At 43.7% G+C, this 23,417-nt stretch overlaps 3 protein-coding genes across 5 annotated transcripts in view; 2 read left to right on the forward strand and 1 right to left on the reverse strand.

The window, feature by feature from the left end:
* Positions 1–5,927, forward strand: part of fli1 (Fli-1 proto-oncogene, ETS transcription factor) — a 29,844-nt gene extending 23,917 nt beyond the window's left edge. For both annotated transcript variants that reach the window (XM_019864955.1, XM_019864956.1), the window contains exons 6-9: positions 1,669–1,728; positions 1,912–1,971; positions 2,645–2,692; positions 3,542–5,927. In XM_019864955.1, the coding sequence (XP_019720514.1) occupies positions 1,669–1,728; positions 1,912–1,971; positions 2,645–2,692; positions 3,542–4,071 (698 nt within the window). In that variant the 3' untranslated portion in view covers positions 4,072–5,927. The remainder of the gene's footprint in view (positions 1–1,668; positions 1,729–1,911; positions 1,972–2,644; positions 2,693–3,541) is intronic.
* Positions 5,928–8,106: 2,179 nt separating this feature from the next.
* On the reverse strand, positions 8,107–11,613 carry kcnj1a.1 (potassium inwardly rectifying channel subfamily J member 1a, tandem duplicate 1). The gene is made up of 2 exons (XM_019864954.1): positions 11,492–11,613; positions 8,107–9,519 (listed from the first exon to the last, which is right to left on the reverse strand). The coding sequence occupies exon 2, from the start codon at positions 9,499–9,501 to the stop codon at positions 8,380–8,382; it is 1,122 nt and encodes a 373-aa protein (XP_019720513.1). The 5' UTR covers positions 9,502–9,519; positions 11,492–11,613; the 3' UTR covers positions 8,107–8,379.
* A 6,529-nt stretch (positions 11,614–18,142) lies between these two features.
* Positions 18,143–23,417, forward strand: part of kcnj5 (potassium inwardly rectifying channel subfamily J member 5) — a 27,618-nt gene continuing 22,343 nt past the window's right edge. Inside the window, exon 1 of one of the 2 annotated variants that reach the window (XM_019865019.1) lies at positions 18,143–18,757. The gene's annotated coding sequence lies outside the window, so the exon portion shown is untranslated. The remainder of the gene's footprint in view (positions 18,758–23,417) is intronic. The other variant, XM_019865018.1, reaches the window with a different exon arrangement.

The following is a 23,417-nucleotide window of genomic DNA, read 5'->3' on the forward strand; positions in this document are numbered from 1 at the left end:
TATATATATATAAAATCCATCCATCCATCCATTCATTCATCCATCCAATGCCCAATCGGCTTATCCTCCCAAGGGTCGCTGGGGCTTGCTGGAGCCTATCCCAGCCAAGAGACAGAGGGCGAGAAATATAGAGATGTTCTCTGTAAGATATATTTTATTCCAGAACAGTCTCTATTAAAAGCATATACCGGTCTCCATGTTAATGTAGCCACATAGATTTTCCAAACTTACCTTGTCAATTTGGGATTCCCACAAATGGGAAATGGGATTGCCTCTTAACCTTGAAAACAGCGTGCAGATCCGAGTCGCGACCTCTGTCATCACACTTACACCTCAAGTGCCTTCTGGGGGAAACACAACTGATTTGAATTGGAAATTAAAAAAAAAGAAGAAGACAAAAATTCCATGGCTTGCCAAACACTTTGGAGTTCTCTGTGCTCTGGCAACTGTTTGAGCTGTGAGAATAATGCAAGCCATCAAAGGTGCTGGCCAGGTGCACTATGAGTATAGGGGGTGTCTTTGAGACTCAGCCAGGGGCTCATCGCATCCTCTGTTTTACCTGTTTGTGTCAGAGTGACTGATTGTTACTGGAGGCCCTCCAGATACACAGCAGAATCCACGCAAAAGTGAGCCAGGGTTGGCCGTTAGTCAACGTTTCATGAAGGGAGGAAGTGAACGCGCTGTATGTGGAAATGTGAACTTTGGCCGTTAATTCACCTTTCATTTGTGGTGAGGGGCTTTGCAAGTTGCCCGGTGGTCTGTAATCGTTGTCCAACAGTGTGCCACAATCGTCCCTGCGTGCCAAACAGGACAACACTGCCACGGCCAGATATCCTGTCGAGAGCCACTTCAGCTGCGTTTTCAGTGATTGATTCATGTGCTGTTGGTACTGGATAAATATTCTGGTACACGGCGATGATGAATTGTCGCCACATATGGGGGATAATACGTTGTAACTGTTGACATTGGAATTATAATATGACTTGAGCATTGATTCTCAAAATCTGGTGCACATACCACGAGCAAATGTTTCTTTTCAACCTGTGCGTAATGTGTACAGTGGCTTGTTTCTAATCTAGTATAATGCGTTTGAATTTAATCATTTAGAAGTACTCAAGTGCCCTCAGTGCCATATATTTTAATCATTGCTTCAGTGCAAGAGTTTCTTTTTCCTGTATTCAAGCAGAATGTTAACATTGAAACTATATTATATAATATTACAGTATCTTACAAGAATATTAAATATGCTGTTTACAATAAAACTGCTGCAGCATTTGTTGATTAACGTTTAGGCCTACTAAGCTACTGTATTATTAATGTTGGTACCTGGACAGTAGACACTATAGCAGAGTGAGTTTTCTTTCTCGACTTCCCCTGGCCTCCAAGGATGTTGGGGCCCCTGTGAACCTTCATTAAGAAAAAAAAGAGCCATAAGTGAACATTTGCCTTGTTGAAAACTGCTTTCAGGGCCAAGTTCCTTTTTTTTTGTTCTATGGTTCATTAATATTTTCCTCTTAAGTATGTTACTCCAAGGAAGTAGGCGCACACAAAAAGCCTAAAACAGGAAAAACACAAAAGGAGTGGCAAGGAAGCACGTTGCAGAGAAATAGTGATGTTATGAATGTTTCGACATGGCCTAAATGTTTTTCTCCATTTTTATCCGATTAGACCCTTCATATGATGCTGTACGACGGACAGGATGGTCAAACAACATGCACAGTGCCAAAGGTGAGGACCCAAAGCACTGTACAATTCAGGTTCATATATATACCGAATATATACAGTATATAGATATATATAAGGGGTCACTTATATACGGGGGCTGCATGCGGCTTGTGGTCCGCCAGTTGTGTCGTCTGTTTCCCTGAAGTCATTTTTTTTTCCCTTGTCACTCTGTCCCTCCATCTGCAGGCTCACCAGTTGTAACTCAGAATGTGACTAAAACCGCCGAGCAGCCCAGAGCTCAACCAGGTAGCAGCTGTTTATGTGCTTTTTTTTCGCCATCATTGCAACAAACACTGAAAATTGGTAGATTGGTTTTTAAAATGAGCCCAAACTTAACACAGTACGGTAAATGCACAAAGCATCACGTACCATACATTGGAAAGGTGGAAAATGCTCACGAATAAATGACTTCATTTTTAACAGAGATGATAATCCATGCCAGACAGCTATGTTTTCATCCATGGCAGAATCAGTGACACCCTTTTTTGTTTTCTTATCTTCAAAAGCCTCACTCAAAAAGACAAACAAAAAAAAAAAACGGTTGTAGCGTATCTGTACCTATCTCAGTTTAGGAGCTGCTGGAGCTTGTCCCAGCTAACTTCGGGCAAAGGCTGCAGTACTCTCTGGACTGGTCTCCAGTCAGTCATAGAGACTTGACGATCACCACTTTTAGCAAGGACTACAAAAAAAGCTGAAGGTGTTTTCAACCTCTAGTTTAAAGCCCTCCACCACTCACAAATTCTTGGCAAGATGGCCTTGGAGGGGTAGTCCAATAATTAACTTTAATAATATGTCAAGTCTGTTTTCCTTCCATGTCTGGTCATTCACTACTACTTTATATGCATGACCTCTGTTCTATGCCAGTGAGTGCAGGACAGTGTCCTTTTCACGAGCATATCGTGTGTGTTTTTGTTCACAGATCCTTACCAGATACTCGGTCCCACCAGTAGTCGCCTAGCCAATCCTGGTAAGAATGTCGACGAACACGTGTGTAATATCTCAGGAAAGAAAACATTTGAGTGCGAACGATGACCCCTCGTGTTCTGCTCAACAGGTTCAGGCCAGATCCAACTTTGGCAGTTCCTTTTGGAGCTCCTGTCGGACAGCGCCAACGCCGGCTGTATCACCTACGGTTGTAGCGTATCTGTACCTATCTCAGTTTATATAGACGATCTTTTGAATGCGGACATGAGAATAGCTCATTGATGAGAGCATTTGAATTCTGGTGCGAACCAAAACCGCAGAAAGCATGCAGACTTAAGGCATGCTGTAAAAAGACTTTATCCATCCATCTCTCTGTTGTCTACACTGCCTGTCCTGTTTACGGTCGTGGGGAGCTGCTGGAGCTTGTCCCAGCTAACTTCGGGCAAAGGCTGCAGTACTCTCTGGACTGGTCTCCAGTCAGTCATAGAGACTTGACGATCACCACTTTTAGCAAGGACTACAAAAAAAGCTGAAGGTGTTTTCAACCTCTAGTTTAAAGCCCTCCACCACTCACAAATTCTTGGCAAGATGGCCTTGGAGGGGTAGTCCAATAATTAACTTTAATAATATGTCAAGTCTGTTTTCCTTCCATGTCTGGTCATTCACTACTACTTTATATGCATGACCTCTGTTCTATGCCAGTGAGTGCAGGACAGTGTCCTTTTCACGAGCATATCGTGTGTGTTTTTGTTCACAGATCCTTACCAGATACTCGGTCCCACCAGTAGTCGCCTAGCCAATCCTGGTAAGAATGTCGACGAACACGTGTGTAATATCTCAGGAAAAAAAACATTTGAGTGCGAACGATGACCCCTCGTGTTCTGCTCAACAGGTTCAGGCCAGATCCAACTTTGGCAGTTCCTTTTGGAGCTCCTGTCGGACAGCGCCAACGCCGGCTGTATCACCTGGGAGGGCACCAACGGCGAGTTCAAGATGACGGACCCGGACGAGGTGGCGCGACGCTGGGGCGAGCGCAAGAGCAAACCCAACATGAACTACGACAAACTGAGCCGAGCGCTGCGCTACTACTACGACAAAAACATCATGACCAAGGTGCACGGCAAACGCTACGCCTATAAATTTGACTTCCACGGAATCGCCCAGGCGCTGCAACCGCATCCCACCGAGTCGTCCATGTACAAGTACCCCTCGGACCTAGCCTACGTGCCTTCCTATCACAGCCACCAGCAGAAGGTCAACTTCGTATCCCCTCACCCTCCGTCCATGCCGGTTACCTCCTCCAACTTCTTCGGACCAACTGCTCCATACTGGAGCTCGCCCGCCGCCGGCATCTACCCTAACCCCAACGTCCCTCGCCATCCGAACACCCACGTGCCTTCCCATCTGGGCAGTTACTATTAAACACCTCGATCTAGCCACCCACTCGTCAAGGCCTACCATTGCTGACCTGCCCTCCCAATGACGCTCGACCCAAATGAAGGCGATGAAGAGGCACGAGGAGATGGAAAGAGATGATTTTATATTTGTTCAAAATTTCGAAACAACTGGATGCCTATCGTCCAAAATGGAATACTGTACTACTTAATTACCTTTCGAAGACTTGATGTTTTGGACACGTGCCTTTATTTTCCGCATCCCCACCCCCCTCCCAAAAGCTGCACCTAGTTCTTCCCCAAAATGTTTGTCAAGCCAAAGTCCGAGGACAGAAGAGCAATCGTGTCTGCCCAGACATGGCCCTTTATTTACGGGTCTCAATCTACGTCCTCCTGAGTACATCGCAGCCATTATGCTTGAAAGCATCCGCTCTTTCCACCATCTACAACCCTGTCGGACGGAGTTTGTTATTCCCACCACATCGAAGCCTTCATCTTTTTTTTTTTTTTTCCCCCACTGCCTCCGCTCGTCCATCTGTACCCTTTTATGTGTGTGTTGAGAGTCTTCTGGAATTTGCTGGAAAAGATGGAGCCCCCCAACCCCATCCCACACCACCACCACACAAGTCACAGACTTTTCTTGGCACTGAATGAAAGTTGGCAACTGGAATATGCCATTCACAATTTAATTTATCCTCCAAACTGGAAGGCAAGAGAGGAGTTTAATGGTGGGGAGGAAGCGCTGTATGTCTGCTGAACTGTCAGTTGTACTTTAAATGCTTTCTGCATTGCGTGCAGAGTTGATGACAGGCAACGTGTACAGCTCTGTTGTGCTGAGGAAGCCGAGTCAAGGCGTAATTGAAGCAATTTTGCAACAAGTCAACCCAGGCCGACACGCTCGGCTATTAAAAGTTTACTGCATCGTCGCCTCCAAGCCATGTTTTGTCTCTCCGCCATGTCAGTATTAATGTGAATGTTGTCCAGTTTGTGTCTTAAAAGAGGATGCCAAATCAAAGATTGTCAGGGGTTTTCATATTGTCAAGAAAAACAAAAAAATTGATTTTGATGGTCGTGTTCATTCGTAAATATGAAAAGTCCTTCTCTCGGTTTAATCACGGAGCTAAAGTCTAGCAAGACTGCAAATGTCGAACGAGTGCATTGCAATAAAACGAGTGCATCCGGTTTACCGTGTGATGAAATGAGCATTGAACCCCGACAGTGTTAGCATCATTCTTTAACTGCTGTTCCACGCAGTCTTCACGAGACTCGAAATATTTCCCCCCCCCCCCCCCGATGAGAAGTCTTGACAATTTTTGATTTGTTTCATGACTGCCACGGTGTCTCATCTCCTTTTGGGGCCAGCCGGGATCACGTAGGTCACACTGAGAAGTGGCTTTCTTAATTTGTTGCGTTAGTCAACGGTGTCAAGTTGCATAATACCGGGGCTGGATCCTAGTTTGAGAGCAGCATGTATGCTTGAATGTTAGTTTCTCACTGATCTGAAGGCCAGATAAACATGCACAGAGACTTCCTCCTCATGTAATCGCATCATATCGTAACATTTTCATCGTCGGCTGCACAAGCTGATATGAGCAAATGCATTCCATGACCAGTAAGTGACGCAGACACTTGAAAGTGAACGACTTTGGACTAAGCTTATCAGAGAACAAAACCAATTGAAAATATGATGAGATGAAACATGGAATTCCTCAGATTCGCAAACGCTGTGCGTTTGTCAGACCTATTTTTTATTATTTTATATGCGTCAGTCAACTAGGCATTAAAGCAACTTACTGTATAAATTATGCAGAGCTATTTTCATATGTGACACAGTATTAAAAAGAGACAAGAGAATTAATACGAGTTGACCTCGGTCAAAAAAAATGCAAATCTTTGAAGTCCATTTCTGCTCAGTAGTTGTTGGGTTTTTTTCAGCATTTAAGCGGTTTTATGTTTGTACATTTGAGCAATACATTTTTAGCTTTTTTGTTTTTGTTTTTGTTTTTTTTTTTTAAATGTTCTTCTTATTGTCGTTATTTTGTATGAGATTGTGTCACATCCCAAGTGCCTTTGCGCGCACAAATTATTTTTTTGCCTTCTCCACCAAAAAACAAATGACTGCTTGAATACAAACACAGGGACATTTTAACTCTGTGTGTTCTTGAATTGCTTCTGAAGCCAAACAGACCAAAAATTGGTGGATATCAAGATATTGTATGTAAATTAATACAGACGGCGTTAACATCCACCGACTTCCAGCTGAAAAAGGGAACCTGCAATTTCTCATGCACCACGAACATTCCTTTTATCTTAACAATATCAGTCAAAAGGGACCTATACTACTTCTTATAAGCAATGTATTTTGGATATCACACACACAGAACCACACGCACACACACTGCTATATATATATATATATATATATATATATATATATATGTGTGTCCAAGTATGTAGAACATTTCTCGCCTCCGCCCTTCACTTTCTTTCAACGCTGCTCAAACCCCTTGTAAACGCCTTCATCACCTCCTTATTAATTATTATGATTGTCATTCCTGCAATGTATGAAGTCGGACCTTTTCAAAAAGGGCTTTTGTATAGGAAAATGTGAGAAATAAATATTTTTACCTCTCAAACTCTCTCTCCTGTGACCTATCAATGGCTTCAGCTTGTTTCCATGGTAACACAGCAACTTTTCATTTTGAGAACAACTGGATGGTGAAATTTTAATTTTATGTCCTTTTTTAATTATTATTTTTTTTTATTACATGAACCAAGGTGACTATTTAATTTATACTTGGCATTTCATCGTGAGGCACATTTTTGGGGAACCCCCCCCCCAAAAAACAAAACAAAAAAAAAAAACAACCGTAGCACCACACACCGCTCTTCATGCTCTGCTCACAAGGCAATGTCTGGTCACACACAGGAATTTGGAACAACTACAAATTGTGCATCCACGCCCATCTTTAGACAGTAGCAGCCACACAGAGGTCCAGGTTTAAAAAAAAAAAAAAGCCTATTCTGACACCATGTTTGGACTTAGTAGGGCTGCATGGAACTTTTCATTTTCTTAAGCACATTTTTGGGTTGACTTCCCGTTGAAGTTGCCGCCCCCAAAATGTTATTTATTGATGACGAATAAATCTTTGTTTTTCTGTCTATGCCAGCGATGTACATACATCGACAGGCACACCACTCAAATGGTGTTCAATTAGATGCTGCACTAAACCAGAGAATCCACCTGATGCTGTTCATTTAGCAGAATACGTGATGTAGTTCGGAGGAACTTGAGGGAAAATCAATATCATTTCAATTTTGATCCTATTTTTGACACTTTCGCTCGGTGATGAGATTTTTTTTTCTGATGTAAAATGAGAGCCTTGGGTCAATCAAGGTTTAAAATACTGGATTAGAGTTGCATCCATTACGCTCTACGGCCAAACATGTTGGCTCGTCTGTTTGCTGTCACAACTTCACTTTGTTGAGATGAAAATCCGTAATAGATAATAGGGGTCATATGCAGTATGTTGCTTTGACCTTATGTCAATAATAATTTCATGTGGACACCAATGCAAGGCAAGGCAATATTGTGTGCAAAAATAGTTTTATTTCAGCTATTCCCCCACCTACCCCCTGAGACCAAATAGAAAAAAAAAAACAAACAATAAAAATATTTGATTTCATTCAATAGTTCAGGCTGCATGCAGCCATCATTTAAGTGTTTCATGAAAACATTGCTCTCCACTACAATGTCGCTCAAGTGTTCCACATTAAACCTGGGCGAGAGCCAGTGCTGGAATACATAAACAAAAGCTAATGTTTCAAGCCCAAGTGTCTTTTCTTGTATGGCAGACAACACCGGTATGAATTATGAAACAACTGCTAATATTGCTCAGTCATCCGTGACATTTGCAAGGCACCCGAAACAAGTTGTTCAAGATTCATGCACAGAATAACACCATCTTTTTGCTCTCCTAAGTAAATCCGATGCGCGGGGGTCCGAGGTAAATTACAGCGACTCATCTTCATTCACGGCGAGAGCTCATTTGTGTCGATTTTCTTTTGCGAGAAGACCTCAAGTATAATCATCCTTTTCTCCTCCGATATTCCAGCCAAGCCATTTTCATAACATGGCAAGCCTTCCGAAAACAAGCTCTCGGCCGCTAGACATTGACGAGCGTGGCTTGGCGCGCATACAACAATTGTTCACAATAATTCAGTCGACCCACACGTTTTCCAAATGAGCTTCTTTTACGCGCTGTTTTGCCAAACATACTTTGGGATGTTTGAGAGGTTCATCGGTGGAGTGTCTCGCTCCACCGGCCGTGCGCTCTTACATCTTGGTGATACTTGCAGGATCGTGGATGTCAATCACCTCAAAACCCTGGTTGTCAAGTCCATCTTTGGAGTGATGGTGGTGACCTTTGATGTTGTGGAAACAGTAGGCGCAGTGAGCGGTGGCCACGGGCACCACCTTGGAAAAGTTGGAGAAATCCACCCTGTATTTACCTTCTTTGCTTCGGGAGATGATGGGCAGGAAATTGTAGCCCCACATGATCTCCTGCGGAATGAAGGAAGTCCGCACTTGACAGGAGGAGCTGGTGGACTCGGCGGTGCCGTCCAAGAACACGACCAGCTCAAACTCTTGCTTGTGGAGCGTGTCCACCGCCATCTCAAAGAACGGGCTGCCCTTGCTGATCACGTGACAAAGGGTGAGCGGGCACACGAAGAAAAGGTTGTCCTTGCCGGCGTCCACCATGAAGTCAATGTTCACCTGGTCCATGATGATCGTCTCGCCGTCTGCCGTATTGGTGGTTCTCAGCAGTTTGCCGTAGATCTGGCTGCCGATCATGAGGGTCTTGCGGAGGTTGGCCACTCGTATCGACAAGCAAAGCGCGCCGTTCTTGGGGCTGATGACGGCCATGTCGCTGAAGGAGATGGTCTTCGCTCTCTTTTTAGGCGAGGAAATTTTCGATAAGATGATTCCGCACATGAAGCAGTTGATGACGGCGCCGAGGAGGGACTGGATGATGAGAAGGGCCACGGCGCCGGGGCAAACGGGGGTGAGGGCTCGGCCGCCGTACCCGATGGTCGTCTGGGTTTCGAGGGAGTACAAGAATGCGGTGGTGAGTCCGGCGACGTTGTCCACGCAAGGCGTGTGGTCCGCAGGGGGCTCCTGCCAGGTCAGATCTCCGTTATTCCGGGCAATCCAGTACCAGAGCAGGCCGAAAATGAACCAGCTCATGGTGAAAGAGGCAATGAAGAATAAGAGCACAAAACGCCACCGGATCTCCACGAATGTGGTCCAGAAGTCGGCCAGGAAGACAAAGTGCTTGCTGTACTTGATGTTTCCATATTCGATGTTGCAGTGGCCGTCTTTGGTCACCAGCCTGGTCCTGCGACGCTTTCGCTCAGCCAGGTAGCTCTGGAGACGTTTATTGATAGGACCAAACATTTTCTACGAGTCCACAACCTTGATGACAGCAAATAAAGCATTATCAACACACAATTTCGCAGTATGGGTTAATACTTTTAGTTGCATGGCGCAAATCGAAGAATATCTTGACATGCCCGAATTTGCCCAATAAACCAGCCAATGTAATTACATCTGTCCATCCATCCATTTTCTGAACCGCTTTATCCTCACAAGGGTTGCGGGGGGTGCTGGAATCTGAACCCTGAACTGGTTGCCAGCCAATCGCAGGGCACACAGAGACAAACAACCATCCGTACTCACACTCACACCTCGGGACAATTTCGAGTCCTCAATCAGCCTGCCACGAATGTTTTTGGAGTACCCGGAGAAAACCCACACAAACCCGGGGCGAACATGCAAACTCCACACAGGGAGGGCGGAGCCGGGATCGAAACCCACGACCTCTGCACTGTGAGGTCGACGTGCTAACCACTGGACCACCGGGCTGCCAATAACACTAAACAAAATTTCATCTTCCAGCAGAAAATAAAAATCACACCCAAATAAATATGTCAACCTCAGTAGAAAACAAACTTTTCAGATAAGATACGAGTTCAATCCTTATTCGCTGACTAAAGCTCTCAAAGAAACTATGTGCATGTTTATGCTGAGTCAAGTGTGCACACAAACGCTTGATGGTGAGTCTTAATTGGTACAAAACAGTCTGTACAGCGGCTCGAGTTTTTGTTTATTTCAGCCTTCAAAGCTCGGAATTCATTTGGGGTTTTTTTTTCCTTTGCATCTTTTTCATGAGCCTAGATCATTCTGAATGAATTGCAATCATGATCTGCAATTATAGGAAAACAACACTCAGTTGCCTGAGGTTGATAACAGTCGTGTGTTTCGTTTTATGATTAAAACCGTTTTTTTTGCTTTTGTTCGTATTCTTCTAGGGTCATGCTCTGAGCTCAGATGTGATCTCATGATGTTGATTATTAACAGACAGTTTTGTTCTTTGTCAAAAGGAATGAATAGCAATTCTGATTATTAAATGATTACGCACAATGTAGAATATTTACACATGATTGTGTTTTTATCGTCTAATTCTGCACAATATCGGTTGCCATTTTTTGCACATCCACTCCGAATGGGATGCAAAAGTCAGTCAAACAAATGTGAGGCCATGTGCATTTCAGTGAAATTGTTAATTACACACTCATTGTTGCTAAAATATGAACACAATATTTCGTTAAAAAATGGAAAAAAGACCACTATGGTTTAAATTGGTCCTTCTCAAATAGTGGGGTGGACCAGCCCCCGCCCCCCCCCCAACCTCCTCCCAGGTGTTATTAGGTCTTATTTGTTCACCAAGTACCTGTCAATAGGTGCAGAGGTCTCATTGAGCGTTACAGAAATTCTTTTTTTGCAGTTATTGCCAAAATGTTTGGGCTAATTTTGTCTGGGTCAGTTGCATGAGTTTTTAAAATCATTCCTTTGGACCATGTAAGTAAAGCAATTTATATGAGACTTTTATGAGATAAGTTAAAATGTTATACAGTACTGTACTCTGCTGTATATTATGACTTTTGTTAGTTTCACCCTAGTGGTTATGATTGCATGACTGTCCGTGCCATTAGGTTTCTCTCTTTTTTTAATAAAATGATGCAATATTAGGATTCATGACATGATTTTAATATTCGATAACTATCTGAAAATAATATGACACAAAAACTACCAAAATCATCTCTGAATATAGATGATTTATTTTGGCCGAAAAATGAATTAATATATTTGTGTAAATTTATACCGAGAGATAAAATACAACATTCTTTGAAAAAAAAAATTTTTTTTGCAGATGCACCTCAATGTTGTGTGCTTTAAAAAATTTCATCCTAACTGTTTCAAAGGAGCACCAAAATTGCCTCACAATGTCTGATTGGCGAGTCGGTGAGCCCAATTTAGTTGACTTATGAATCTACAACAAAATGAATGACGACTGTACGTCTCGCCATGAATCAATAATTCTCACCTCAACGGATGTAAACTAGCTTGCAGCGCATCCAGCTTCGTGTTGATCTCCAGCTCCACCTCTTTGGTCCTCTTCACAGTTGACTGGCAGAGTTTTATAGGCGTGTCCTCTAATGCCTGCTCTACTGCACCTGCTGTACATTTATACTGTCCTCTCACAGCGGAACGGCCAGGTAGTGTTTACGCCCACAGAAACATCAAGCAACACCCCCAGCCCCCACCCCACCTTCAAACACACGCACACATGCAGACCCTTCCCCCGGCTCTAATAAGTTGTGTTTACCCCACAGACGCCTGGCACCAAGGGCCAAGCTGACCTCATTCCACTCCCCGTGCAGGTCCTTTTCCCTTTCTAGTTTATGATATCATTCATTTCTGGACAACGGCCAAATAAATATTTTGAATATAAAATGAAAAAGCTTTTTATCCGCAAGTGACACCTTGATGTGTCTGAGTAACAAACAGAATGTGTGCTATGATTTAATTTAGACCCAAATCCACCTCTTTAGTTTTCACGTTGCCCTCATGTGGAATTAATATTGTGTATTTCTATATCTACAGAAAATTCTGATAAACGCGAATATTTTTTTGAATAATTTGCATTGTCATGTCCTCATGTGCATTACGTATATGTCCCACATGTGGAATGTCACAAAATGATTGTTTGAAAATTTCATTTATATACCACCACCTCTCCTGAAATGTGACAAAGAGCTACATTGTTGTAAAATACGAGGCCCACGAAGCAAAAATGTGGAGAATTGGGACGAGAGTTGACAAGAGATAGAAGGGGAACATGCTCCAAATTCTAATAGGGACCTGGGGGATATTCATGCAGACAGACGAAGCATTTTCCATCACGATCGTTCCTGGTAAAATGCCCCAAAAATCTTTCAGTATTATCTTCGCGAGTTGTCGAGCATATGGTACTGAATCTGCAAAGATGTATGGTTCACACACAGCGCTATCAAGCTTCAAGGATCAATGTTTCTGTTCATCCATGCCCTTGTAAAAGGATGTTCAGCATTAGGCATCCAAAACTCTTTTATTTTTTGATTGTTTGACTAACTCTGTCATTATAATGCCTTTTTTTGTACCGAATGGGCCTGCAACTAGCCACCATAACTGATTGTCGGGCTTGTTTGGCAACTTTGGAAGTGACTTTTGACTACTAGTCATTCAAAAGAACGGTCAGTCAGTGACTAACAGTGAATAATAGTGACCCCTTAAAACGCGGTTTCTTTTTACGACTTTTGTTTTGGGGTCAAATACACTCAACAGATTTAGATTTTGGGACTCCCAAATCTTCATATCTCGAAAATGTTTGATGCCAAACTACCGACAGAAAACACCAATTATGGTTTCTAATAAAGGGCCAAAGGATTTCAATGAACTCTGTTAGCTATTTAAAAACGGTTGGTGAGTTTGAATTTAAATGGGGTCATATTCAGTGATCAGGTCCGGAGGACTTGCTGCACGTGAGCCTGTAAGTGTAAGCGTGCGCTGAGAGATGGGAGTGCATGGTGTTCGTGGATGCTGGCCATTTTGCTGGGTCATCATGTCACTGAGCATTTATATTCCATATCCGTCATTCGCAGCGTAAAAGCGGAATGGCGCTAAATGCCAGTCATTTGCAATCCCAAGTAGAGGAAATGTGCTTGTGAGGCATTTTCCCCATTGTGGCAGATGCAAGCAGTGGATCGTTGATTTACCCCATGCTATATCTTCGTCACTTTTCCACCTTGTTTGTTGTGTCTTTGGGCAGGATGACGTTTGTCTGCAATATTCAGGGATGAAGTAGCTGAGATCACTGTACCGGTAATCCCGGGATCTCTGAATCGAGGTTTGGTGCCCTTTGGCTGCAATGTGCATATCAATAGGAGCCTGTAGGCGGGGGCTGGAGGCTGCCATGCCTGTACGAGCATACGGCTGAGAATACAAGCCTGCGGGGTTTGTGGGAATTTTCCACTTGCTCCTCGACTGAGTGTTGGGCCAAAGTCCCTTGAGTGGTAATGAAGCAACATGTAACCTCAGATACCCCACAAATTTGTGAGTTCTCATATGAATGGAAATGAACTTTGCAGATACTGGTCGATTTTATTTGATTCTTTTCATGAAAACAATCTGTGGTCATAAAATGACGCAGGATAAACACAATGGTAAAAATGGCGTTGTAAATTGTTGTCCACCCATCTGCAGTGTGTATTTTGTTGTGGGAAGTCAGATGCATGCTGAACATTTTTCATTTTTTTGTACTTTACAAAATCATCTTGCGGGCTGGATGAAACCAATTTGCGGGCCTGGTCCGGCCCGCGGCCCTTACGTTTGACACCACCGGTTTACAGTCTCATCAGTACCTTTCCATTGGCATTTCAGTAGTCTGTGTGGTTGGTGCACGTCATTGTGTTTTCCACGTTGATGTTGTTGTTTATTAGGGATTTGCCGAACCCTTTCATCTTTAAACTCCCATCGACACAAAATAATCAAACGTGTCATTTTGTTGCCACTCAATATTCTGGGCTCACGTTGTGTTTCTATTTGCTGGCACAAATACTCCCCTCAAAGGACTTCGGCTTGATTAGGCAGCTCCCTCACTGGAATAAGCAAGTCAATGAGTGGGGAAGCGAATATAGAAACACTTCAAATCACTTCTTCATTCATATCTCACTTCCAAATTGGCCGGTGGCATGTGATAAGGAAACAGCATCGACGACATTCGCATGCAGTCAATAACCCTTTCAAAACTCCAATTTTGGCAGTGTTTGGGTTTTTAAAGGCCATGTAAATGATTTGGGTTTTTAAAAACGAATGAGTAGGTCAACGCAGTCTTTGAGAATGCAAGGAGTTCAGTGACCCCAAGTGACAACGCAGCACCATTCTCCCGCTTTGAAGGACAACCACACAGCCATCATATCACAATCCCAGTTTCGTTTGTCCAACGAGGTCATTATTTTCATTTTCATCTTTTTTTTTTTTTCCTCAGAGTAATTTTCTTCAAAGGGCATAAAAATGGAACGGCGTGTTCAGAAGCAGCTTCGTAGCTTTTCACTGCTTCGAATGACAGGGCTCGAGAGAGAAATGCGCTGCGGCTGCAGGGTTACCCGCTTATATCATGTCAGACTCACTGCTGGAAGGTTCCAGAGATCACCCAAAAAATTTTCTGCCTGGGGGGGGGGGAATTGTCTGGAATGCGAAATGATTTGGTCTCAGCAAAACAATCAATCTGACATGCTTGATAACTATGCAATCCCAAGAGCATTTCAATTAAAAAATAAAAAAAAAGAAATCAAACAAACATTACAAATAATGACAAAAAAGAAAATTATTCACTGCAAAAATTCTAATTCTATCCTCTTAACACCTGTGCAATCTGTAGTATATGTTCATCATTTTTACAACTGACATCGACACTGACAAAGCCTGGGGTGGGGACTTGGATGGATCGAAAGGGGGGGTGGGGGGGGGGGAAATCATGCTACATCATCTTAAAAAAGTAAATACTTTAAAGTGTGTGTATGTATATTTGTGTCAGTATTACAAACGATTTAAAAAGTCCATCACAAAAAACTACAAATTACTGTAGTGTAGCACAGTGCCACATATTAAAAAAAAGAAAAATCTTATGGCACACCACCAAAACAAAGCATCACCCAAAAAAAAGGATACACAGTGAAATCTTTATGATCTCATCTCAGTTGACTCACAGATTCACTTTGGGAAATCGGGGCTAGTTAGTTAAACACAGAAGTGTACAGTGAACATAAAAAGTTTGCAAAACCCAGTTGAAATCCCAATTTATTTCTTTTTTTTGGTGATCTCACATAATATCCAAACTTTTTTAATGATCATTTTCGAGAAGGGGCATAGAAATATACAACTAATATAATGTGGTTGCAGTTTCTTCTCATCTCTACATGAAGTTTTGAGAGCTGTCCGTTTCGTACGAGAGGTCCAATTGATTTTCTTCACTTGATGAGGACTGTCTTCCCTCTGTTTGTTTTTTGTCATCATAGCACCTGTCACAAGTACAGAGCAGCTGAATTCATTTGACAGTTTCAGTGTTAAAGGTCAGGAGGCAGAGGGGTTAATTGTGATTTTGCAGCAGCGCCAGATCGTGCCGTGACATACAATGGCTGAAATCATATTTGGCTTTGTTTGTTGTCTTTCCTGAGAGAGAGAGAGGACTCGACCCTTTCAGTGGCCCACTTCCACTCCCATATGTTCAAATTCTGTGCATAAGAGACACAATGTACAGCATTCGTCAATTATTTAACGCGACGCTGCTCTGTTGAGCCACACGCTCATTTCAATTCATAATTGAAAGCCTAATACATGTACACGTTCTCTTAGCTCTCTTGTTGATGGTAGAACTATAAAGTGGTCCAATGTTTTTGTTTTGCTCCCTCCCACCTCCCCACCCCACCCCGCCCTGCAATAATAATCACGTTGTACCAATTTGTTGATCTTGATGGCATGTACTGCTTTGGAAATAATCAGAGATGTTCAATAATTCACACATTTTCCTGCATAAGACTTTATTTCTGCAAGATGTTTTAATGCTGGCCTGCCTGCCCAGAATCATCCGCCCACGAGCCTCGGCACAAAAATGCAAAATGTCCATTTAGTAAAGTAAAGCTGGCGAAATATTTCCATGCAACAATTCAGCAGTGTCTGGCTCCAAGCATTTGTTCTGACAAGTACACCATCAGCTACTTCCATCACGACTGTGCTGATTTGTTCATTGAGGTTGTCGTCCTTATCCATTAACCCCCCCCCCCCCACCCCGACTCCCAAATGTTTATTTGGGGAATGTCAGCAACAAGGCTGTTCACTACGGTGCCAAAGTCTTTGACAAGAGGGGATCAATCAGAGTTAATGAATCCGACGAGGAGGTGAGAACAAGGGACGGTGAATGAAGCCAAGAAAAGAGGCTTGGATCAGGATGTGGAAGGATGACCCAATATCCTCACTTCTGACTTCATTTTTTTTTCTCCTGTCAAATGCTACGGAGTGTGGGCGACTCAGTGCTGCTGGTCTCAGCAGACGTCTCCAGCACTTGAACCGAGTCTGTCAACCGTTTCGCGAGAATGGAGAATGCAATTGATGAAACGTTGCTACGTTAACATGGAATGGAAGCGTTAACGCGGGTGGACAATGTAAATCTTCAAAGGCCATGCTTCCCGCTGCCTGCTCATCTACGCGGGTCCCATAATTTCAAATGACTTGCAACAAAATGCACGCCCATTTATTTGAAATGCTTTATGGTTGAGATGCGTGTCCACGTGAACGCACACACACACACACACACACCCTAACCTCATATAGCCGTCACACATTCTGGATGTCAAGATTTAAGGGCCATATACCGCGGAGGAGATTGCATGTTCAGAGCTTAAAGGTTGGAGGAGGTAGAGGAAGAAGGAAGGATCGTGGGGACAGGTTCACGCTGCTTGTCTCCTCCTCATGTACGTACTTACCGCATTGAGTTTTTGGAGACGATTTATGACTCTTTCTCGCCTTTTATATCTCGCTGACAGCACTCCCCGCTTCCCCTCAACTCGTCCCACAGAATTGCCATGCGGCAACAAAAATGGAAGAAGGCTGTCAGGTACTTCTTGTAGTAGCGGCGGCTAACGGCCAGGGAGCCAATTACAGGATCATAAGACATCAAGCAACGCGTCTGCAATAATGAGGAGGGTTGGGAACTGCCAGAAGGATTCGAGTTGCGGGTCATACGAGCAGCCATCCTTCAAGCGCCGGTCATCTTCGCTGTGAGGAGTAAAGTCCATTCCTCTTTCTGTTGTTTTGATCTTGCGTTTGAATCAACCAAAAGCCCCCCCAACCCACCCAAGCCCCCGCCTTACACATTCAGAGCAGGTGTAATCATTCCCCGTCGGAGATCTCACCCCTCCCCTCCATGCTCACGCTCTCAAGAAATTCAACCAGTTAGCTGTAGCAACGCACATTCATCGCATATCACGGACTGAGAAATTGTCGGCACATTTATGACTGAGGCGACCTGTGTACATTTCAGCTGTATTTACGTCATAGGGCTGGAAAACACTTTATAATGGGGGCTTCTTGGTCATTTAATGGGGAACCAATTAGAAAGATCAAACTCTTGGTGCTTTGCGGGAAGAAGACACAGCGCAGCAGGCGCACTGTGTCATTTGCTAGCCATCGGTACGAGTTTATATAGAATATGAAATGGCGGTCTGAACGGTCCTAATTATAGACCTTCGTAGAACTCCCGCGACTGGTGGATCCTATTGGTGGCTCGCATGTCGAGCAGATTCATCTTGGCTCCATGATGAAAGAAGACAATACACGGCAAGCAATAACAAAAATATACGCACAAACGTTAGCCGACGCCGTGACTGAGGATTAGTTGTGGATGTCGCCGGATCTACTCTCACCTTTGCTGCAGCCAACGACTTTCTTACGGTGCTTTCTTCTTGAATAAAACGCTCCTTTCTATGGGCGGGAAGTAAATTGCAAAGATCGTGGCTCTTCTGCAATTTATTTATTTATTTATTTTTTTAATTCGACGTGACAAGGGTTTATATGATGCAACGCTTCTACTTCTCATGAGGAATTCTGGGTCAAAATGACCTCGCGCGCTTTCGGCGGCACTTGACTCATCTTCACCTTTCTGTTCAGTAGATGCTCCCTCTGTCTTTCCTTTGCCACTGTTTTGTTTTTTTTTTTTTTCAAAGACGATTTTCTCTTCTTGCATCTCATTCAAACCCCCCCGAGGCATTTTCTGGCAAGTGATTACAGCACACTCCTCCTCACTGTGGCACTGCCTCGTCTTCATTGTCAACGCTAAATACGCAAACGCATCCTTTCCTAACCTCTGTCTGCAAAACTGTATTTTGGATTTTCACCAAGACGTAATGCAAGCACACATGGACGCAGGTGAGGGATGAATCCTTGAAGGGAAAAGAGGTTTCATGTGTGCATGGAAGGGGCAAGAGAGAAGCAACCAAGACACCGGGAACATATCGACATCCCGTTGTCTTGTCCTCTCTCTCCCATTCTGACTCTGCCTCTATCTCTCCCCCACCCATGCCTCTCTGCCTGAGACACACAGCCCTCGCTCACACTTGATACAGAGCTGTGAGGAGCAGAAGGAGCGGGGTGGCAGTAGAGGAGAGCCAGAAACCGGAGGGGGGGGAAGAAAAAAAAAAAAGGACTGCACAGTTTTGGGGAGTGGAGTAGTTGTGAGATGCCTCGAAGAGACAGCTACACCCACAAAGACCTGAAGGTAAGCCCTGCTACAAATGGCTGATGAGAGCAGTAGCACTGTATTGGTGGATGGCATCGGTTTTGCACGGCGACTTCCATTGCACATCGGCCATCGTCCCCATCCGGAGTCGCTTGCCGAGTGAAAAGTGTTAGTAGGGGGATAAAACTGTGTAGTTTGGAATCGAACAAGAGTGGAATGAAAGTGGCACTTATGGATGAAAGCCAGAAGCCATCTGACACCTCAAAAGGAGAAGAAAAAGTGTTGATGGGCAAAGTGGTTGGATGAGCCTCCTCCATCGGCGCGCAATCGAATCACATCATCGCATCTTGCTCTCCTCATCTTTTATCGTCGGTGTGACTGCGGCGTTTTGTACATCCGCCAGCGCCGTGCATCTGCGTGCCCTCGTGGTTGGCGGGGGCAGGGGGTGGTGATGATAGGGCTTTCTGTGACGCAAAAACAGAAAGAGAGAGAGAGAGAGAGAAAGAGGCTCGATCGTCCAGCACCTCGTGCACCGGGTGCCGCTGTACAGTTGCGCTCAGTGCAATGCAGGAGTTTACAGCCAGCGTGAACGTGCATCTGCGCTACTGTAAGCGCACAAGGAGGAGGAGCAGGAGCAGGAGCAGGAGCAGGAGCAGGAGCAGGAGGAGGAGGAGGAGAGCGTAGGGACCACAGACAAACGGCATGTTTTTGCTTCTAGCTATTCAACGGAGATAAAGGACATAAAGCAGCGGATGCGGGGGTAGTGATAATCTGCTGGCTGCATCCTTATGAATATTGTAGGCTACACCGAAGCATTGTCTGCAAATCATGTTTATTGATTCCCTAGGAACAAGTACATCAACCACACACACACCCCTCGGTACTCTCTTGAACATACATCCGGAAAGTAGTTGGCGTAAAACTTTTATGGCAATGGGCTGAGTGGCCGTATTAATCAAGTACAGCCCCCCCCCCCCCAGCACCCCCAAAGTCAGAGCCCGCCCGCTATTGTCTCATCGGGGAATTTAAAGCCAGGCGTCTCGGCAATGTGCCGAATCAATCATCACTTTTTTTTCCTTTTTTTTTTATGTCTCTCCTTTGGGAATTAAAAAAAAAAACTTGAAAAGTGAAGTGTCACTGTTCTCTTAGTTATTCGAGGAAAGGTAGGGAAAGTTCGAACAGCCTGATTTCAAAATACAGCAACAAAGCCTTCGACATTTATCGCAAGCTCCTTTTACCTGCATCATCTTTAATGAGCCTGCGCACAGCTGCTTGTGCCATCACGGACTATTTCAAGTGCACTGGGGGGGTGAACAGCAAAGATGTAATGTTTTCTGATAGGAGGCCTTTTGACCTTATTCTCTGCACATCATTGCAGCTGCAACCTCAGCGCTCCACTCCTGCTCGGTTGTTCTTCCTAAGAAACGGGCAAACGAGGGCTTGTTCATTTGGAGACGCTCCAAAATCATTGTGAATTAAGTGGATCTGTTGGGTGTCCCAAGGGTTCATAGGGGGAAGGCCAACCTCGGAGGAAGTCGACATTTGCTTGCACGGCAGCCATGCGTGGATATCATGAGCTTATCCAGGAATAAAGACACTCTAATAAGTACCCTCGATAAATGCGTGCATGTTCACCTTCTTCGGAGATACATGATTTTAGTCGTCAATACGGTTACTTTGTGCTTATTTATCCACGGCATCTGATAGATGTCATGCCCCAATCAATCACCGGGTGTGCCATCCGTGCAAAACGAGTGAACAGCTCACTGAAAATGCAATTGTTCACAGACAGACTTTACCGTAGATCACTTCGGAGCCCATTTTGAAGTCAGACCAGAACAGCAGCGTTTACAACAGCACGGTCTGTCGGACAACTGCAGAGAAAAGAAATGATAGTGTGGACATGTTGGACATGAGTTCCCTGCACAGAATTCAATCTGATGGTCCGTTTTGCGGGGACAGCATGTTGAATGAAAATACACTCTGATTGACATGTTTTTTAAAATGGTACCCGCTGAATCGTGATCGCTCCACAATGTTGGGTGTATCCATGTCTTTTGTGAAAATAGCTCATTTATTTTGTCCACTCGTTTTTTCTCTTTTCTCTTGTATTTTGTCTTCATGTCGCAATAATAATCTTTTTTATTTCATCTTAAAGCACACTTTGAACAGTATGTGACCACGGAGAATGTTCCGAAGTCGAAATCATTTATGAACTGGACTACGACCAAGTCGCCATTAGATGGTGACAGTGTCTCCGTCCTGGTTTTGAAGAATAACGATCTAGAATTCAAATTCGGTAGCTGAATATGAATGCAACCTTGGCACTTGATGTCGCATTAATATATTAAACAGTCTAAAATTGCTTATACAATTCAATGATCCTATCGAAAAAAACACTCATAAATCAACCGATGCAAATTCACCTGCACCTACGACTCCAAGCCTCAAGATTTATCGTACAGCCCACTCACTGATTTGCCAACGGCCTCACTAAGCTTATATATATTGGCTTTGGTACAGAGCAGCATGTGCGAAGCATCCTTTACCTTTTGATTGATATTTCAGCTGTGGCCTCTTTGCTTTCCATTTATTTATTTATTTTTTTTTTTTTTTAACTTTACACACACACACTGGAGATACACACTCACATCAGTGCACTTTGCTGGCTCGGGGGAATTGCAAAATACTCCAATGAATAGAAATGGGTTCGGGTCACCTTTCATATTGCCGTTAATCATCCATGCAGCAATATTCATGTTCTTCAAGGGTCACATGCAAGGAAGTAGTGAAAAGTGGTTACGCTAAAGATTGTAGTCAGCACTTGATTCGCTTTTCCCAGAAAAAGTGTTCACCACTCGGGCGATCGCTCACGATGTTTGCCTTTTTGACATTTTCGAAGGATTGTTAAAAGCCGACAAAAGCAAACGTCCTTGGATCAGTTGTTTACAAAACGCCAAGCAAAAACCACTTCTGAGAGAGAACATGGACCTGAAGAGGGCAAAAAACGATGAGGACGCAGTTAAAAGTTAAATGATTAACATCATTTTTATTCTTTATTCTTTGTTTTTTACAGTATGCACAACTCTCATTTATTGTGCAATTATCTCATTGCAACATGAATTTGTTACATATTTTGATGCATTTTTATGCTTTAGAAAACATTATGTCTGAATTATGGCGGGGCTTGGAACGGATTAGGGCATTTACATGGAAAACGCGTCTCTACTTACAAAATGTTCCACTGAAGAAATTTCTTCGAGAACCAATTAATTTCGTAAGTAGAGGCACCACAATAACATGATTGAGTCGACTGGTTCCAATCCAGTTTGTGATCATTTTAAATTGTTGCGGTGTTATTGAATTGTGTCGCATTGACAACAGTGTGTTTCTGTTGTTGACGCTGTACGTTAGCATGTTCCTGACCGAGGCGTCTTCACACGAGTGAACTGAGCAGTTTCCAAAGGCTGACCATGTCAAATGGAGGCGAGTAGAGCCCTTTGCGGTGATACGCAGTGGAAAGTGGCTCATGACGCTGAAGGAGTCTTAATGAATGGCTTTTATCCTTATCTGCTAGCAGCAGGTTATCGCATGTGAGATGAAATACAACTGGAAGATTTAGCGCCGAGGCCAACGAGGCTCAGACTACCTTTATCTGACTTGTATGTTTGAATAGCGGTGGACTCTTTGTCTAATTCAGGAGTATTCTTTTCGTCGAGACAGGCAGACAATAGCAGAGATGCTTTGGATGTCTATCTGATCAACATTCAGGTTGCGCCAGTTTGGCTGAACCCAGTTGAGGATTCCTGCATTCACGCAGTGTCTGCATGACTCCATTTCTAATGACGGATGTTTGGAAGTGTCCTCTCATGTGTTCTAGAATATGAAACACTTCCTCAATCATTGGGCGCACGCAGAGATGCCAGATTATTGTAGAACGAGGACAAATCATCATCACTAATAAAAGGAGTCTCTTTATGCAAATGTGACATACTTTTAAGCAAAATAAAAGGCTGCTAATCACTGCAGTGTCATCAAGACGTGGGAAGAGAGCACATACGGTTCTTTCTACACATGAGAGGGTTTTCTTGCCTTTTTTTTTTCTCTTTTACAGGGTTTATGTAATCATCGAGTGAGCGTGAGCGTCTTCTACCCGGGGGAAAGACATTCCCATACATTTGGAGCTCATTAGCACAGATGAAAGGAAGAAATAGGGAATGGCGAACAAATCGGCATTTTATTTTCTATCTATCGATCTATCCATGGAAACTCGTGAGGTCATTCATCATCATTCATTCATTTCTCACCAAAACGTCAGCAACAACGCACGGTCGGACAGAAGAATGAAAGTGTTGTCATGGAGTTCCCTTCAAATGATTAAAGATCAATTCATGCGGAAACTGTGTCACCTGTTCAATCAGTGTTCAAGCAGACCGAGGATGCCCCAACCTTTTTTTTGACCCGAGATCTACCTTTCAAGCAGCCGACCTCCCGCGATTGACCAGTTCAGTGTCAACATCGCAATTCCACACACCTTTTGCAGCCTGCAACAACTAACGACAACACACGTTTTTTTTTGTTGTCATACAACAAATGATGTGCGTAAACACACAAGCGCTGACCCTAACACGAACGAAAATGAAAAATAAAAAATAAACCACACACACAAGTCAGGTGTGTGTGTGTGTGTGTGTGTGTG

The sequence above is a fragment of the Hippocampus comes genome, unplaced genomic scaffold, assembly GCF_001891065.2.
Source record: "Hippocampus comes isolate QL1 unplaced genomic scaffold, H_comes_QL1_v1.1 scaffold276, whole genome shotgun sequence".
Taxonomy (NCBI): Eukaryota; Metazoa; Chordata; class Actinopteri; order Syngnathiformes; family Syngnathidae; genus Hippocampus; species Hippocampus comes.

Coding starts and splice junctions, on each gene's coding strand:
- kcnj1a.1 (XM_019864954.1), bottom strand. CDS start 9,501: ATGTTTGGTCCTATCAATAAACGTCTCCAGAGCTACCTGGCTGAGCGA.